Here is a 17,423-nt window from a genome sequence, read left to right as displayed (position 1 = left end):
GGTGCTTGTGTAGCAGCAGACCTGCTCCCAGTTTTAGAGGCAGATGGGAGGCTGATGCTGTAGCAATTCAAGCGACAGTGTCCTGCAGCCGTGGCCACACCATCCCAGTGTTCTCCATGGTGCTTCTTTCTGTTCATCTGGGTCTCTCTTTGTCCCATTAGCGGCTTTCTGCAGATACCAGGTGGTGTTGGGCCTCTGCTGAGAATTCCAAATGGGGAATGAAAGTGCTCAAATTGCCTGGGAGGGAGATGTGTACCTTTTGTCGGCTGGGGTGCCTGGTATCAATGTCCTTAGTTTAGGTCTTTCTTCTTGGGCTGGTCGGATTCCAGACCCTTCCCATCTCCTTGGGGGTGGGTGGGGTCGGGGGGAGGGAGGGGAAGGAGAAGAGGGCTGGGTCCCTGCACCTTCAGTAAGTTGGCTAGTTCTCTTCAGTGGTTCTCTGCTCTGAGCTGTGCCCACTACCTTCAGTCCAGAGCCCTCTGTTTCCTCTCCAGGACCCGGATGTCCAGTCTGCTGCTGGGTGGGTGGGACAGTTGCTGCAGGGGGGGAAATCGAGGCAACCTGACCACTTCAACAGGCTTTCAACCCCTCTCATTCCAGCATCTCTTCTCTTTCACCCCCAATTCCAGAGGTACCGGGGCTGCCATCCTGAACTGTGTAGCAATTCCGTCATGTAAATGAATGGTTCCTGTATTAGAATGGCTAGCTTCACGCTCAGTTTTCTGGGGTCTGCTAAATCATGAATATTTATCCATCTCCCTTCCAACTTCCCAAATGATGTTGCTGTGGTTCGTGGTTCGCTTCCCTCCCCACCATACTTCCAAGTTTGTGGTTGAAAACACCACCACCAACAACAAAACCTGTACTTAGATTTCAGTAGGAAGGATTTAGGGGAGGGAGTCAAATTATATTTATGCTTTGGAATCCCTGTCTTTACCCAAAGGTCTTTCCTCTGTAGTTGAAGGCAAATCAAAAGGGAGTGGACATAAGCAAAAGGAAAAAAAAGTTTAACTATTAGCTGTTAGGAAGGACAAATTAGCAAGGAGAGAGATGAGCTCCTGGAAATTGATTTGGAAAAAGATGAATGAATGAATGAATAAACGGTGAGCTTTAATCCTTCTTTTTACACAGATGACCCCTAAAACTCCCTGTGGGGTAGCTGTGCCCGGTCCTCCTGCAGCGTGAAACCCTCAGAAACAACAATACAAAAAGGACAGATTTTAGAGGGCGCATGGCCGTGTTGACACCTTGATTTGAGACTTCACAACTGGAAAACAATAATTTCTATGGTTTTAAGCCACCCAGTTTGTGGTTCGTTATTCCGGCAGCCTTGGGAAATGACCACAAGTCTCAAGTGTGCGCCAGCCCTTGCTGGTTCCTCTGCGGTGAGGCCCCTCCAGAGGGCCTCCCTCGCTGCCCACAGCTCCCTGCTCAAATGCCACCTTCACAGAGGGGCCCAGTCCAACTGCACCACCGGAACTAGCCATGCCTGCCTCTCTGCATTCTTTGGCCTCTTTTATTTTTATCCATGGTTCCTAGCCATACCTGACTTTATATTGTGTATTTTCTGTTTACTGTCTGCCTTGCATCCTAGAATGTAAGCGTCATGAAAGTAGAGACAGTGTAAGTCATGGTTGTGGGCCAGTGCCTACCACGTGCCTGGCCTAGGTAGGTTCTCCATACACACTGGACTTGTTTGCTTAATGAAAGAACTACTTGAGAGTCTGGTTTACTTTTTTTTTTTTTTCTTTTCAATGTGTGGTTGCCTCTCATGTGGCCCCACTGGGGACCTGACCCACAACCCAGGCATGTGCCCTGACTGGGAATCGAACCTGCGATGCTTTGGTTCGCAGCCCACGCTTAATCCACTGAGCTACGCCAGCCAGGCTGAGAGTCTGGTTTACTTTTTAATTGTTTAGCCTTTACGTTAATTTGCTCACAGTAGACTCAGTAAATATGTGCAGATGCACTTTAATAAACCCACCGCCACTGGTGGGCTTAAAGGCTCTGCGAGGTTACGGAGTCAAAATGCGTGTCACACTGGCCTGGGTTGGGTGGCCTCTTTGCTGTAAAATTGTGAGGGCAATCGATCAGATCGTTCTGAGTAATCATGTGTTTGCCTCTCCCGGCCACTGTGTCTCTTGCCTTGAACACCACCCCCACTTGCCCGCCGTTTTTCTGATTAAGGAAACAGGATTGAGTAATCTAAATTTAGTTTGTGTAGCTCAGAGGTGCCAATCATGACAAATAATGAATTAAGCCATTCCCCTCCTTCCCTGAAGCGGTGAGCTGAAACCAACAAATTCATTTCATTTAGGACCACAGGCTGAACTGGCAGTTCTGTCTGTGACAGGAGAGCCTGCTCTTCTCTCCTCGCTAATGAAGTCACCGGCTCTGGCAAGCAACCCTCCCGCAGGGGAGGGGCCGCTTATCTGCGCCGGCCCAGAGGCTGCTTTCGGCCCTCTGTTTGTGAGGAAGCCGTCTCTAATTTTGTTACAAATGTGTAAGCCAGAAAAAAATGCATTTTTATAACATAAATATATAAATAAAATGCATATATACATGTGAATCTCACATAGTTTTGTAAATGACTTTAGCCTTTCAAGGACCTTTATAGTTTTCTTAGTTAAACTCGTACTTAGAATTCACAATTTCTGGGTTTAGGGCTATTTTCTAATCAGTTTTGAAAAGGACCGATACAAAGCACATTTTATCGGCTTTTATTTCAGAAGAACATAAAAATGTACTTGTTGTTGGAAAGCTGTTCTATTTGATATTTGTAAGAAATAAGCCATAGATTAGAAGTACCAATTGTTATAGTACTTTCTGTTGGAAAAAAAATAACGAAGTTCTGTTTCCGTTTATAATCTCTGAGTCTTTACATGTGCACAAGGAGGCTTTATTTATTTACGTATTTGGAATTTTTGTAAAAGTCTCTTTCTGCATAATGATTCATCTGCATTGTTGCTTGTATCAGCACTTCGTTCCTTTTTTAATTTTGTTTTTCAATTGCCATTTACATTCAGTATTATTTTGTGTTAGTTTCAGGTGTACAGTACAGTGGTCAGACAATCATATACTTTACAGAGTGTTCCCATCGATACTTCCAGTGCCCACCTAGCACACCCTACATAGTTATTACAATATTATTGACTATATTCCCCATGCTGTACTTTACATCCCCAAGAACCAGGAGATTTTACACATGAGGAACTTTGACTAAGTTTTTTTAAGTCAGTAACAATGAAAATACAAGATGTGAATAAAATGTATGAATGGTGCTAATTCATTTTTAAGATGTCATTATGTTGATATATTTAAGAAAGCATGTTTTGCCAGCTCCTTCCTCCTTTCTGGGCAGACACAAATTTCCCCCCTCCCAGCTGTCGATGATGTGAGACTTGGCGGCACCTTTACACCCTGTCACTAATCATCAGCGTTAGCCTGGGAGGGGCCAGGAGACCCCTGGTTATCTCCACCCGGCAGGAGGGCGCACAGCACCCAGGCTTGGAGGGGTGACTTATCCAGTGCTCCCAGAGGTCGCTGAGAGCCTTGTAGCCCAGACACCTGAAACCTTTGGCCTTTTCTAGAAAGTTTTCTGGCCTTGTCTATGCTTTTTCTAGCCCAGCATCTCAAAATGTTGACTGTTTTTTGTGTCATTTATCTAAAAGAAATAGATTTAGGTGTTAGGTAGAGAAATATATTATCTATAAAGATCACCTTCTTAATGTTTGTTACAGGAGTAGAGTTAGCAAAATGTATATGTAGGAAAGCAGTCTGATGCCTGGAGCAAGTTTTACTGTGTTTTTCAAGAAACATCTCTTGGCCCTGATTGGTGTGGCTCAGTGGCTTGAGTGTTACTGGTTCGATTCCCAATCAGGGCACATGACTGGGTTGTGAGCCAGGCCCTGTTTGGGGGCTTGCAAGAAGCAACTGATTGATGTTTCTTTCCCTCTCTTTTTCCCTCCCTTCCCTCTCTCAAATAAATAAATAAAAATATTTTTTTTTAAAAAGAAGCATCTCTTGCTTGGATTTGAAGATCATGCAGATAACCTGAAAAGCAATCCCTTTAATTAGGCATTTTACATTGGGTTCATAACCACAGGAGGGCTAACTTCAATAATATACCAAGTCAATCAAGAGCTCAAGTTTTGAAATTGGCTTTCGACCCTATCCAGACTCCTTCCTTGTGAACTGTTGCACATGGCTTGCCCCCTTACTTTGCCCAAAGGTTAGGGAGGACTTCTCTGACCCATCTATTTCGAATTACATGAGCCTCCCCTCCCCCACTTCCCTTACGTTGCCTCATTTTTCATTCTAATGCTCATCAGCATCCAAATAATACATATTGTGATTATTTTGCCCCTCCCCTAATCCCAGTGTAAATAAACCCCGTCTATTCTGTTCACCGCTGTTGCCCCAGTGCATACAGTCCGTGCTCAGTGCTTGTTCAATGAGCGAACGGTACCTGAGACTTTTCTGTTGTAAGGGTCGGTCTTGTTCTCCACAATGCGCTGAACACCTCGGCAGGTCAGGGGCGTGGAGGTGCGGGAATTAGGATTGGCTAGAAATGAGGGAGGCGCCTGTACCCTGCGGGGACACCATTCCTGTAAGAAATGCACTCGTTACACTGGTTTTCACGTTTCCTAATGCTCTCACGTTATCAGTGGAATGTTTGCTTTCTGGTCTCACCTGTCACACTCGGCTATACAGAGACACGACAGAGAAACTGAATAATTATGTCATTTGCCTCTAGTAAAAAATAATTCCTTTTCCTATTCTGAAAACAAAGCAAAACCAACAAAATAAGTTCGGCACAGTTGTGTTGTAATTAAGCAAGCAAACTAGAGAACTGAACCCAAGTCCTTAATATCTAAGCCATAGTAAGGGAAAATACCTAGAAGTCCTTTGCTGAATTGCGGCTGCGGTTCCTGCCTTAGGCAGGTTAGCTCAGTCAACCAGGGCATTCGTCCAGCGCGACAAGGGCTGTGGTGGGACTTTAATGCACGGATCTGTTTTGGTGGCAGAGAGGGGGCCACTACCATAGTAAGGGGCCCTTGCTGACTCTGGAGGCGGTGCTGGGCCTGGGCGGGCTCCCAGAGGGGGGCGTGTCTTCTCTTGGCCCCGCCCCAGGCCCCTGCAGCGAATGAGTGGGCGCGCCATGGGGTCGCGTACGAGACCACGCTGGGGATAAGGGTTCCCCGGGGTTTTGGGGACGCTCAGCCGCTCGGAGCCGTCGGGGCCGCAGCTGGACGCGCCGCTGCAGCAGGAATCCAGGCCCGGGCGGAGGCTGCCCCGGGAATGCTTTCACTCGGCATAAACATGGCTGCGGCCCTGCGAACTGCGGGCGCTGTCCTCCGCGATCGAAGTAAGTAGGGCTGTCGCTGCAGTCGCCGACACCGGGGTCTCTGCGACGGCGGGGACCCAGGGCAGCTCCTTGCCCCAATCCCCAGCCCCCAACCCCTGGCCTGGGGGGCTTCCGGGAGCGGCGGCTTACTACCCAGGAAGTTGCACCTGGTGGGACGAGGGACAGAGAAGGGACTGGAAAGGGACCCTTCCCTGGGAGGGTCGAGAGTGGGGACATTGGTCACCTGAGGGCCCTGGGAGGCCGCGGGGAGGGGGCATGCTGTCCCACCGGTCAGCTGGATGGCTGTCAGCAGTAGCTGTATTTCTCAGAGTCTCAGTTCTTAACCTACAAAATCAGAGTGATGATAAGCACAGGATTGTTGTGAGGATTACGGAGGGAGGGACGATGTGTTCAGTAAGGGCCTGTCTCTAGGAGGATTGTATAGAAGGCTTTGTCCTCCAAGCGTCAGGAGGCTTTGGTTAGAAGTAAATATCACAAAGATTTACCTAAGGATCTTAGAGTTTGCAAAGGGGAAACACAACGAGGCAATACTCAGAGTGTTCCAAAGGAGAAAGAAGTCTGAGAGTTTTATAGTAAAAGCACTTTTGGGGGAAAAAAAAAAAGTCAGTCCTGCATTCTTAGCGGGTGGATTGGCTTAAGACGGGAATCTTCCAGATGTCTAGTGCTCTGAATAATGCAACCTTTTCTTCCTGAGGTCATTCTGATGGTTCGCTGAAGGTTCGATGCATGTCCAGACATTGATACATAAGGGACTAATATGCATCCAGGTATTGACACAGGATTGGGAAGTTCAGAAATTTAAGTTCCCAGGCTGATTAAGGCAAGACTAGAATCGTTTCCTTATGCCTCAGCTTACTTTCTTTTAATAACTTTGCAGCTTGACTGTCGTGACTCCATTTTATTTCCTCATTCTTATTCTTCAACATCACCACCATCACCATCCGCATCTACCCTTGGCTTGCTTCCCTGGTGGTGGAGGGAAAGTCCTGGGAGACAGAAGGCATGATCTTTAAAGAGGAGGAAGCACAGTGGCAGTAAGGGGGCCGAAAGAAGTTTCAAATTGATCTTTTCTCTCATTGGCCCTTCTTGTGGCAAATAAAGTCTGACAGTCTGTAGATCGAGGTCATGGGACAACACGAGAAGCTTTAAATGATGTGTTGTTCAGGTTGTAAGAACTAAGTGGAAGGATTCATAAACTGTAGCAAGTAGATTTGACATCCAGTTGTATTACGGACCCTGATTTTAGGATGTAGTTAGAATACTTTAATCATCTTGCTTGGTATAAAGGATTTAGTATTATCTGGTTAGAAAAAATTGAGTAGTACTTCTGAAAACAAATCTGAAAGTAAAAGTGGAAAAGTAAAGTTTACATTCTATGTTTTTAGCATATGGCTTCCTGGGGTGTACCACCTGCCAAGTTTATACACATTTGGCTGCCATATATATTTATGTCATATATACATAGTGTATCTATCTATATATATAATTAGAAAGTTGGTAGAATAATGAATTCTTGTTTTTCTTTGTGACTTTTTCTTTCCAAATTTTCTACATAAGCATGTATGTCTTTAGTAGTTAGAAGAAGAAGAAAAAAAAACTAGAATATTAAAAAAAAAAACTAGAATAAAGAGTATCAGTGTTCAACAACATAGAAGATTTTGGCTCCATACCAGAAAATAACAATTTTTTTTTGAAGCTTCCCCTCCCCAAGTGCTTATCAATAGTCACAATATAGAACCTTATTTCTGTTAGTTATTTAAATGATACACACAGGATCTGGCAGAAGTAGGGCCTGCTTGGGTGGAGTTAGTAGGGTAATAATATGGATGTAATAATTTATAGTTTTAATTTGAACATTTCACCTATGATGTCATATGCTATGTTTGAGAGTGGTATTGTTATGTTACAGAATGGCATGCTTATGATTTTGTAATAAAAAATGAGCATTATTTGTGCTGAACCCTATATTTTTATAAGTCCCTTTTGCAATAATCCTCAGCTCCTATGTGGTAGAAAGGGATTGCTCTTTACCTATGAGCTGAGGATATTGAAGTACTTGTGTACCTTGCTTTTTCTATCCTCTTCTACCCCACCCCAATCATTACAAAATTAAATATCATTAGGTAATTAAAAATCATTAACATAATGTTAAATAATTTGGTTTTAGAGAACCAGTTGATGGCCATGAACTTCTTTAAGTCACAGGTATAGTTTGGGATGTTTCACCTGTTGGGTTTGTCCAGGGGTAATGAAGTATGTTTTTTCTTCCATCATCTTCTCTTCTGCCCATCCCTCAGTTTTATAGCCTTTAGTGTTTATAGAGCTTCCAAAGGTAGACCAGTTGTCCATGTCAAGAGTAGAATGACCTGGTCTCAGTTCATAAGTGGGCAGTTACCTACTACTGAGTAGAGCATGTCCTCAAAGAACGTTGTTTTGTCCGACATCACTTTGTTATAATGTTGATGAGATGCCTCCGGGAGTTAGTTCTTCTTTATATCAGTTAGCCTATGGTAAAATTGGTTTTATTATACGTTGTTTTACTTAAAGTCATGGAACTTATTGATGGTATTAAGTGAGGACTTACCTCTTGTTAAACCACACACGGTGTGCTGGCTACGGTTGTTGGGGCTGGACATCTATTTTTTTTCTCTAATCTTCACCACAGCTCTGCAGGACTGACCTTATCACCCTCCTACAGATGAGAACAGTGAGACGTGGAGCAGCTCAGTGGGTGCCCGAGCAGTGCCACGCGGCGTGTTGGCCCCCTCAGGGGGTTCTGCTCGGATCTGTCTGGCTCCAGGATGTGTACTGTCTACCCCGCACAGTGCTGCTTGGGCCTTTGGGTTGCTCTTCAGCTGTGGGCGGAGCCCCAGTCGGCCCTCTGAGTGATCGCTTCAAACTCCGTTAGCTAGATGAACACGAATCTTTTGGTAGGAGACACTCATTGTGTTTCTAGACTCTTCAGATCATTAGGGGAGAGGTGTGTTTTAGAGAAATCTGTGGGAGGTGAGTGTAGTAACTCTGGATCCTGAGCAACCCTCACTCTCCTCTGAGAATTCGTTCAGCCGCAGAGGAGAGTTTTGTAAGCAGAGGGCACTGCAATAGTGCGTCAGTTTGAGTAGCTGCCTGCTGCCAAATTGTTCTAGGTATCAGTTGGAGACTCTCATGTCACCCTTACCCCTTTTTAAGGTTCACGGGGGGAAATTTTATTTTATTACCAGCAGTCATATTACGGGGTGCCACAGTTCTGTTCTCATACTCCATGGGATCTGATATTGTCATCTCGTTCACACGAGGAACTGCAGAGTCTGAGGCGTGATTGAGAATCTGGTTAGAGCTCATCATGCAGTTCAGATTGAACGCCTCTACAACAAGGACATGTGGGTTGATGCGAGACTTCATTGGAGCAGAACTGAACTTCTTTATGTCAGCCTTGGCGCTTCCACTCCGAGTTAGGGTCACTGGGCACAAGCTCCTGAAATTGGCTCTGTCGGGAACGGGCACCGTATGGATGGCTGGAAATCTAAGTGGCCTGGAGACGCCATTCTCCTGTACTTTGTGGGCATTCTAGGAGATAAAAATCGGCAGGTGTTGTCCCTGCGCTCAAGACACTTAACGAATAAAACTAATGCCAGCATTAATCACATGTGGCAGATCCTGTGCAGAATGCTGTACTGATCGTATCTGCTATAACCCTCACGAGGATCCCGATAACAGTGTGTCATCATCTGACACGGGGGTCGGGGGGGGGGGTGGCGGGAAACTGAGGCTCAGAAATGTTTTAGCCCGATCCCAGTCACATGACTAAGTAAGTGGCAGAACTGGATCCTGAGTCAGATCTGCTGGTCACTGGTTCAAGTTCCTTACTAGGACACGTGTGACTCAGGAGGAGGAAGGAAGGCGACTGACCTGCAGCTGGCCTCAAACCTGTTGGTTTGAGATTACGGACAGGAGGTCAAGTGTGCAGTGTGCGGCTGCAGCTGAGCGTGGCCCACGGCCTCCTCAATTTAGGTGGCCTCTCCAGGCCCCACTAACGCTTGTGGGGCCCAGGGCAAGCGTGCGAATGGAGAACCGTGTATCCCCTGGGGGACAGCCACCTAACAAACGGTGAAACATATTCTGTTTTCCCACGCTGATAAACAGACCTTCACAACAAACGACCTGGAAGGGTGCAGTCTCGAACTCTTCAGAGTCCCTGCAGAGTGTGGAGGCCCTGGGAGACTTGCGTCTGGCCTGCAGGCTTCCCTGCCTCCCTTCCCACTGCCAGTGCATCCCCCTGGGTGGGCTCCCCAGTTTGTATGCTCAAGCTCCATTCTTGCCCCCCCAAGCAGCCACCCGTTGGGTACCCTTCGGGGCGAGAATGGCGTACGCTGGTGGCACGCTCAGCCCTCAGGAGGATGGATCCAGGAAAGAGGCCTCTGCAGACCCTGGAAGTGCGTGTGGGGCTTCAGGGGCAGGGATTCTGGGGTCCTGGGACCCTGGTCAGGAATATGGGCTTTGGCCTCTGGGGGTCCACAATTCCTTGGCCCTGCAGACTGTGTACCCCATGGGATGGGGCACAGCTGGGAGAGTGCCAGAGTGGGCCTCTGAAAGGGAGGCTCCCCCTTGTTGGGGTCCAGGGGCCACCCTGGGGCCCTTAGCACGGCTGCTGCGTTGGAGGAGGCGTGCGGGCCGATGGGAGATCTGCACGACTGGTGGAAAACCGGCCCGGGTCCCACTCCTCCCGCCAGCGGCTCCTGCCCTTTCTGCAGGCTTCTCCCTTTCATCTGAGCAGCACGTGGTCATCAGTGACTTTCGTGAGGTGCAGTGATTCTCCTGAGGCTCCAGGCAGGTCCTGATAAGCCGTCCTAGGGGGTGCCACCGTGTCCCCTCAGAGAGGCCTTCACCCCCCCCTGCAGAGCAGTCGGGGGTAGGGGAGGCCGGGATCCCACCTCTGCCAAAGCATCTCCTTAGAGTTCAAATCCAGGAATTCTGCTCTGAGGACCACTTCAGAAGACATCACTTTCCAGCTGCATTTCACGCTCCCCCTTTAATTTTGTCACAGTGGTGCCTGGCAGCTCGAGGGCCCATCAGCCGTGGAGGTGCCAGTCGGGTGCAGCAGCCACAGCGGCGGCCGCCACAGAAACAGCCCAACGTGCCAGAAGCCTGAACCCTCAAGTTCAGCCGGGGAAGAGGTAAGTGTCCAGTCCGAGGTACTAGTAAGGTGTCTCCTGACCGATGCTAGCACCCGCCGAGGCAAGCGCCCCAGAGGAGTGGGCCAGAAAATCTGGGGTGCAGGGAGCGGGGTGTCGTTTTCGTGGCTTCCTTTCAGCAGCTGTTCCACTGTTCCACAGGTTTCACCACCCGCCTCCTGCATAGGGCTTTGATAGTTCTTTTTCATTCTTAGAGATTTCTGAGTCATTAAGTAATTGATTGACTCATTTTCCATCTTTGTTGAGGGACAACTGACAAATACAAAAATCCCACAGGCTTTTGTTAAAGGACACAGAGTTGACTGCAAGCAGTCTGCAGATCATGTGGGGCTTAGTTCTGGGACATGTCACACAACACAAGTTACACGTATGCTGGAAATGTATTTAGGAACCTGACATAATTACACCTGTGAAATGTGTGTCCCGTGCAGGATAGCGAATAATGGATCTACCAGGAATTCCCGTAGTCAACTCTGCCATTGCTTTTCATCTGTGAACACAGTGACCATACTCGCAGATGATGTAATAGGATTGATAATTTATTGAAGAAATAAAGTACGTGATTCGTACCTCGCCCCTGTGTTTGCGGGTGGCCGTCAGCAGGCCTGCTGTTGTTGCTGGGCGTCCTCTTTCGTGACAGGAGCCACGCCTGTTCTCGAGTCTTCCCTGGTAGGGAGGCAGCCGCAGACTTCAAAGACGGTTATTTGAATGACCGCTTAGATAGAGCACTGCCCTTTAACCCTAAGCGCAGTGAGAGAAAGTAGCGATGCACTATTTAACCCCCTGATCTCTCTGGTAGACCACGTGCTCTATGGAAGTTACACGGCTATGAAAATAAAATAGTGGTTTGCTAGACCCTGCTCTGGAGGCGGCGCGGACCCTCCGGCCAGTCACGCCCTGCAGGCTGACTACAGAGTGTAGGGTTGAATTTTATGTATTGCTAAGTTTTTGTGAGGTACCATTCATAGTTCAAAGGGAAAAAAACTAGTATTTTGAGAGTCTCAGAATATAAAAATGGCAAAACGTTGACACCTTTCAAAGGGAGAAGTTTTAAATAGGTTTTGCTGCGTGCACTTTTCCATCCAAACAAAGGGACGCTCTCTGGCTCTTCAGACCGTGGTCTCAGGTGTGCTCTGTCTGCAGGGGCACAGGGACGGACACCCTCGACTAAAGCTTTGTGCTTCACATTCCGGAAAGGGGGCGTCAGAGTAAGGCTTACTAATGCACCGTTTGTCATGCACAACATGGCTTTGAATTAAGTGCGTGTGTATTAGGTATTTCCATCTCTCTCGTGTTTAAGATCGACATGCTTTGCAAAACCTGGGTGTGCAGGGCAGGGTAACATCCCATTCAAAGACACTGTGGTTGGGAGCTCAGGTGTAGATGAAAACCAGCTTTGAATCCCACTTGCCCATCGACATCCTCTGGGGCTTAGGTGGGTCTGCTAGCCTGGGGTTTCTTAACCACTGATCTGTTAACTGGCGGCGATCCACGGAGAGATGCATTTAATTTATTGTGAATCACGGATTTTGAAAGTGAAAGACAGTATCCCAGGAGAATACTGGTGATCTCAGCAGAAGGATTAGGGGAATATTACAATTTCACAATAAAATGAATCTGGATTTTCGGGTATCAAGAAAAGAAAACTAAACACCCTTGTTAAATCATTGCAAGGACTTCTGGTCAGAGGGGGTGGGAAAGTTGTAGAACAATGACATCTCCAGTGCAGTCGTGTGGTTTAATAAAAAGGTTAACCCTCTTCTGTCTAAGAGAGTGGTCTCAACTGAGGGTAGGGGCATTCCCCCCCAGGACATGTTTGGCCACATCTGCAGACATTTTGGGTGGTCACACCTGGGGTGGGGTGTGTGCTCCTGCCCTCTGGTGAGTAGAGAGCAGGCCTGCTCCCAAACCCCTGCAGCGCCCAGGACGGCCCTTCGCAACCGAGGACTGTCCGGCCCGGAATGTCAGTAGTGCCGTGGCCTGAGACGATGATGTGAAGAGTGACCTTAGTGAGTCTTTGTAATGGGGTGTAAATGAGAAAAATCCCTGACTTCCTTGTGATGCAACGTTTTCCTTTCCCAGGAACTGTTTCTGATTTTGAAAATTTAGTCTGCAAATTTAGACTTCTACCTCATTCACCTGTAGGGTGCTTGATCAAGAAACAGCTTCCACCTGTTCAGATTTGACACACTCTGCCATCTGCCGTTGCCAAATGTTGTCAACAGTTTAGCAGCTGCAAATAAGACATTGTCATAGTGGCATTCACTTTAGAACGCATCAAGGACAGTCTTCCCAACAAGAGCCATCCCAGCAGGGAGTGTTTAGTCACGGCGGCAGCTGGGGGTGGTCTGACGCAGGAGATGTCGAAGGTGCATTCGTGATAACGGTGTTTTAGATAAGCCTCGGACCAGTTATCCCTCAGCTGCTTTGTCGGGAGTGGCTGGAGAGCATATCCACACAGTGGAGTATTATTCCGCATGAAAAGGACAGAAGTACTGGTTGATGCTGCAACATAGATGGATCTTAAGAATTGTATCCTAAGTGAAAGAAGCCAGACTCAAAAAGTCACATATTACATGATTCTGTTCCTATGAAATGTCCTAAATAGACCGCAGACCCAGAAAGGAGATTAGTGGTTGTCAGGAAGGGGGGGTGAGGGGGGCGGGGAGGGAGGAGGAAAATGGGGAGCGGCTCCAATGGGTACAGGTTTTCTTTTTGGGGGTGATGAAAATGTTCAAGAATTAGATAACTTGTGATGGTCACGCAACCTTGTGAATACGTGAAAAACCACTGAACTGTACAGTTTAAAACGGCAAGTGTTGTAGTCTGTGAATTATATCTAGATTTTTTTAAATAAAGGAAAAAGAATGGAAGATGCGCTCTGGTGTTCCCTTTCGTTTTCCCATGTGCAGGCTCCTGTACTGCCTCTCGTGGCTGCCTGTTCACGGGGACACAGGCCTCCAGTTCAGGGCCCTGTCCTGGACTCTGACCTCATGGTTCCCAGGCTCTGGTCGCCGTCTTTCGGAGGCTCCCAGAAGCCCTTGGGACGCACTGGGTCCTGTTCTGGGTCCGCCTGGCTGCTGGCAGGGGCAGGAGTAGAGAATTCTTTCTGGCCCGGTTCGCCTTGGGCTGTGCAGGCTCCAGACGTGCTCTGGACTGGAGGAGTTTGCATTTTGCCTAGGCCTTCCGAGTTTTGATTTCTCAGATGCTGCTTGACTTAAAACTTTTATTCCAGAGTTTTCTTTTCTTTTTTGCTTCTTCTTTCTCATTCAGTGTTTAATTCTTTAGCCTGAAACTGCTTTGAGTAAGTTAGATAGTTTCTTACAGGAATTGCCTAAAGGAGTAAAGATAGATACTGGATTAGGAAGCAAGGTAGCAAGAAGTAATTGAAGTCAGTAATAATTTAATTGGATAATCAAACACAGAGAAGGTAAGAAAAAGGCTGGTGAGACAAGGGCTGGTATACAGTTACGGGGAAGCTCAAGGCTTCTCTGTGTGGGAAAGAACTCACTGTGCTAAGTGACTATGTACATCATCCATTCAGTTCTCAAAACAACCTTTAGAGGCAGGTGGTAGTCTCTCCATTTTACAGATGAAGAAACTGGAGTTTGAAGAGATACATAACCTGTGTATTCATAAGGCTCTCACATCACTGGGCGCTCCTGCCTCAGGAGGACGTTAGGTCCATACCTTGACCCTCGATCCCCAAAGAATCTTTGGGGACCTTTGTTCAGGGCGCCAGGTTAGCAGGGAGACGTTTTGAGGCCAGGGAAGACCCCTGCCAAGGATGCAGCTGCGTGACCAAGGCCAGAGGCTGAGCTGGGGCCACACGGACCTGGAGGCCTCGTGAGCTCCCTGGCAAGTGGCCACGGGGCGGCGGCGAACAGGTCTGTGGGTCTGCACCTTCGCATAGAGCAGGTTTGATGAGGGTTTGCCGGCCACACCATGATCGTGCCCTAGAGGAAAGGGAAAAGCGTTCTCAACCGGCTGTTCTGTTTCATCCTCCGCAGGAAGCCGAAAACCGGAATCCTGATGCTCAACATGGGGGGCCCCGAAACCCTGGGCGACGTGCACGACTTCCTTCTGCGGCTCTTCCTGGACCGAGACCTGATAACGCTTCCCATCCAAAGGTAAGGTGCCAGTGGACGCCAGCGCTTCCTTGCCGGTACCACTTGTCCAGTGCGTTTGGCCCTAACGTGTCTCAGTGCCGTGGTTTCTAAAGACAGGCGGCTCACTGCATGTCTGGTGGTGGCTAGAGCAGCACTGGGATTTTCTCATGGGTGCGAGGAGGATGTGATACCAGGAGAACTGCAGGAGAGGCACAGCGAGTCGGCGAGTGTTCTGCTGGAGCCCTCCCCTCCCACAGCTCTAGGAATTGCAGTTGTCCTGACCCGGCTGAGGTGCCTTTGAAGGTCTGCAGAGATGTATTTGTTCTTGGCACTTGACAGCTGGTTGACGCTCAATTTCTGCTGTGGATAAAAAATGTACACTCGTCATATAATAAAATGCCAGGAGAATATAAGTGTTCACAGTGAGAAGCAAGCGTCTCCTTTGCCTGGGGCTACAGCCTCCCAGGCGCCCACCCCGGAGGTGGGCACTGCCACACCCCCCGACAGTCCGTGCATGCCCGGGCACAGCTGTGCACACACACATATATACCCCCTCCCCATTTTTACACAAACTCGAATGCAGCCATGCACACTCTTGGGTACTCTATGATTTTTTCAAATGTATTGTACCTTGGAGATTGTTCTATAACAGACTGTGTAGATCTGGCTCAAGCTTTTCATGAGTAAAGAATCGCACTGTGTGACGTGCCTTAGTTCATTTAACCAGCGCCTCACCGATAGCCATTTGGGCTGTTTCACTGATACGTGAACGTTGTTACACATACACCTTTGTTCATATATGCAAGTATATCTATAGGGTTAATACGCTTCTTCTTTCATTAAGAGGAATAGATGCTTCCTAATGTCTTATATGTCCCAGCTGCTGCTAGGGGCAGGAACGAAAAGTGTTAAGATTGTAGCTAGCACACACTCAGGTCTCCTGAACCGTCAGAGTGCTTGAACAAAGCTGGAGTGCCAGCTTCTGGTGGCTGCCCCTCCAAGGGTGTCTAGTTTTCTCTCTAATCGAGGCCAGGAGAGCCGGCCCTGGTCAGTGACCTGAAGCTGACATTCTTAAAAGCTTGATCTTGTTAGGCTCTTCTTAAAATTCTGCTGATCTTTCTCTTACTGAGTAGAAAATGTTTCTGAGGTTGCTAAGGTGGAATGAAACCCACTGACCTACACGTTGAATGATTTAGTAAGCTGGCACCAATCATCGCGAAGCGCCGGACGCCCAAGATCCAGGAGCAGTACCGCAGGATTGGAGGCGGGTCCCCCATTAAGATGTGGACGTCCAGGCAAGGGGAAAGCATGGTGAAGCTGCTGGACGAGATGTCCCCGCACACAGGTAGCGTGCTCCCTGGCTCGCGTCTCGCGAGGTTTGCTCTTTCCAGGTGGGCACAGAGTGCCGAGCACCGCCGGGTGCCCAGTGCAGTTCTGGGTCCCGGCGGCTCGCACTGTGTGGAGGTCCCCAGGCGGTGCACGGTCATTAGTCCTCGAGGCACTTTCCTTTGTCCTCGGCTGCATCCCCTTTTCTGTGACTCCCTTATGTCACAGATAAAAAAGCCAAAGATTTGGAGCATTCGTCTCAAACGGCGGTTTGAGGCGCATGTGAAGTGGATTATAAGGAAGGGGCTGCACACCCTGAGCAAAAGAGGCACACGTTCTTGCTCCGGAGGGAACTCTTTGGGGAACGGGTGGAGGCTGCTGCTGTGGCCTTTTCTCTCTGTGCGGATAGCCACCTATTGGATCAACATTTACACCCGGATTAGGTAGCTGTCGCTGCAGCCGTGAGACGGGGCGACTTTCAGCAACTGCTCTTAGCTCCCGGCCCTGCCGCTGTCGTGAGGCATCTGTGTGCCTCGCTGGACGAGACACGGAACAGAGGACTGCACCCCTCTGACAACTGTCCTCGGGACGCCTCTAACACGGAAAAATAGCGTGCAGAGTGAAACGCTGAATGCACGCGTGAGCCCTGAGTGCCATATTTGTTCGCATTTGAGGCACCACTGATTGTAGGACACACCACTGTTTCCGTGTAACAGTGAGCTATACACACAAAAACTCTGCTGATTAATTTAAAAAAACATTTAAAATGTACTTTAGGGAAAGAGGGGAAGGAGAAGAGAGGGGTGGGAAGAGTCAGTCATTGATTGATTCCTGTATGCGCCCTGACCGGGGATTGAACCTGCAACCTTGGCATAAAGATGATGCTCTAACCACCTGAGCTACCCAGCCAGGACCTCTGCTGGGTAATGTTAAGACAGTGTCTATTGTGGGTACAGGCCAATATGAGAAGTGTTAAAACTGAAATGGGCCTCTTAGGCCATGTGAAGCACATTACCTGCAGATACACTTTAGGGCCTCAGGATCAGGACAGGAGTCTGACACAGTGGGGACCCCATAGAGGGCAGCTCTGCGGAAAGCAGGACCCCAGCCTTTCACTCGCATCGCACCCAGACGGGGACAACGGGCTGGAGTTCTCGGCAGATCATCTCACTTGGAAAATTGCTCAATTGAGCCTCTGACTATTAGGTTTGCTTCCTGCCCTTCCTTGCGGCTCAGGGGCATTTCTTACACGGTTCAGCCACGCGCGCCACAATGTAGCTTTTAAAAGGTTGCGTGGGGGAAACTGGCTGATCTCCGCTCACACCTGCCTGACAGGGAACAAACTGTAGTCATCAACAGTGTATCGTGATGAACGGTTTACTGTGAGTCGGACCTGCAGTTGCTCTGCTGTCTTCAGTGGAAACAGGA

General features: G+C 48.4%; 1 protein-coding gene across 1 annotated transcript in view; it reads left to right on the top strand.

Annotated features, from left to right (window-relative positions):
• Positions 1–5,129: 5,129 nt before the first annotated feature.
• FECH (ferrochelatase) overlaps positions 5,130–17,423 on the top strand; it is a 30,916-nt gene continuing 18,622 nt past the window's right edge. The window contains exons 1-4 of the mRNA XM_045850094.1: positions 5,130–5,368; positions 10,413–10,542; positions 14,571–14,690; positions 15,866–16,014. Of these exons, the coding sequence (XP_045706050.1) occupies positions 5,302–5,368; positions 10,413–10,542; positions 14,571–14,690; positions 15,866–16,014 (466 nt within the window). The 5' untranslated portion in view covers positions 5,130–5,301. The remainder of the gene's footprint in view (positions 5,369–10,412; positions 10,543–14,570; positions 14,691–15,865; positions 16,015–17,423) is intronic.

Source organism: Phyllostomus hastatus, unplaced genomic scaffold, assembly GCF_019186645.2.
Source record: "Phyllostomus hastatus isolate PE091 unplaced genomic scaffold, TTU_PhHast_1.1 phas_contig_80, whole genome shotgun sequence".
In the NCBI taxonomy this organism is placed as follows: Eukaryota; Metazoa; Chordata; class Mammalia; order Chiroptera; family Phyllostomidae; genus Phyllostomus; species Phyllostomus hastatus.
The sequence above is the reverse complement of the archived record's forward strand: the minus strand, read 5'-3'. Positions and strand labels throughout refer to the sequence as shown.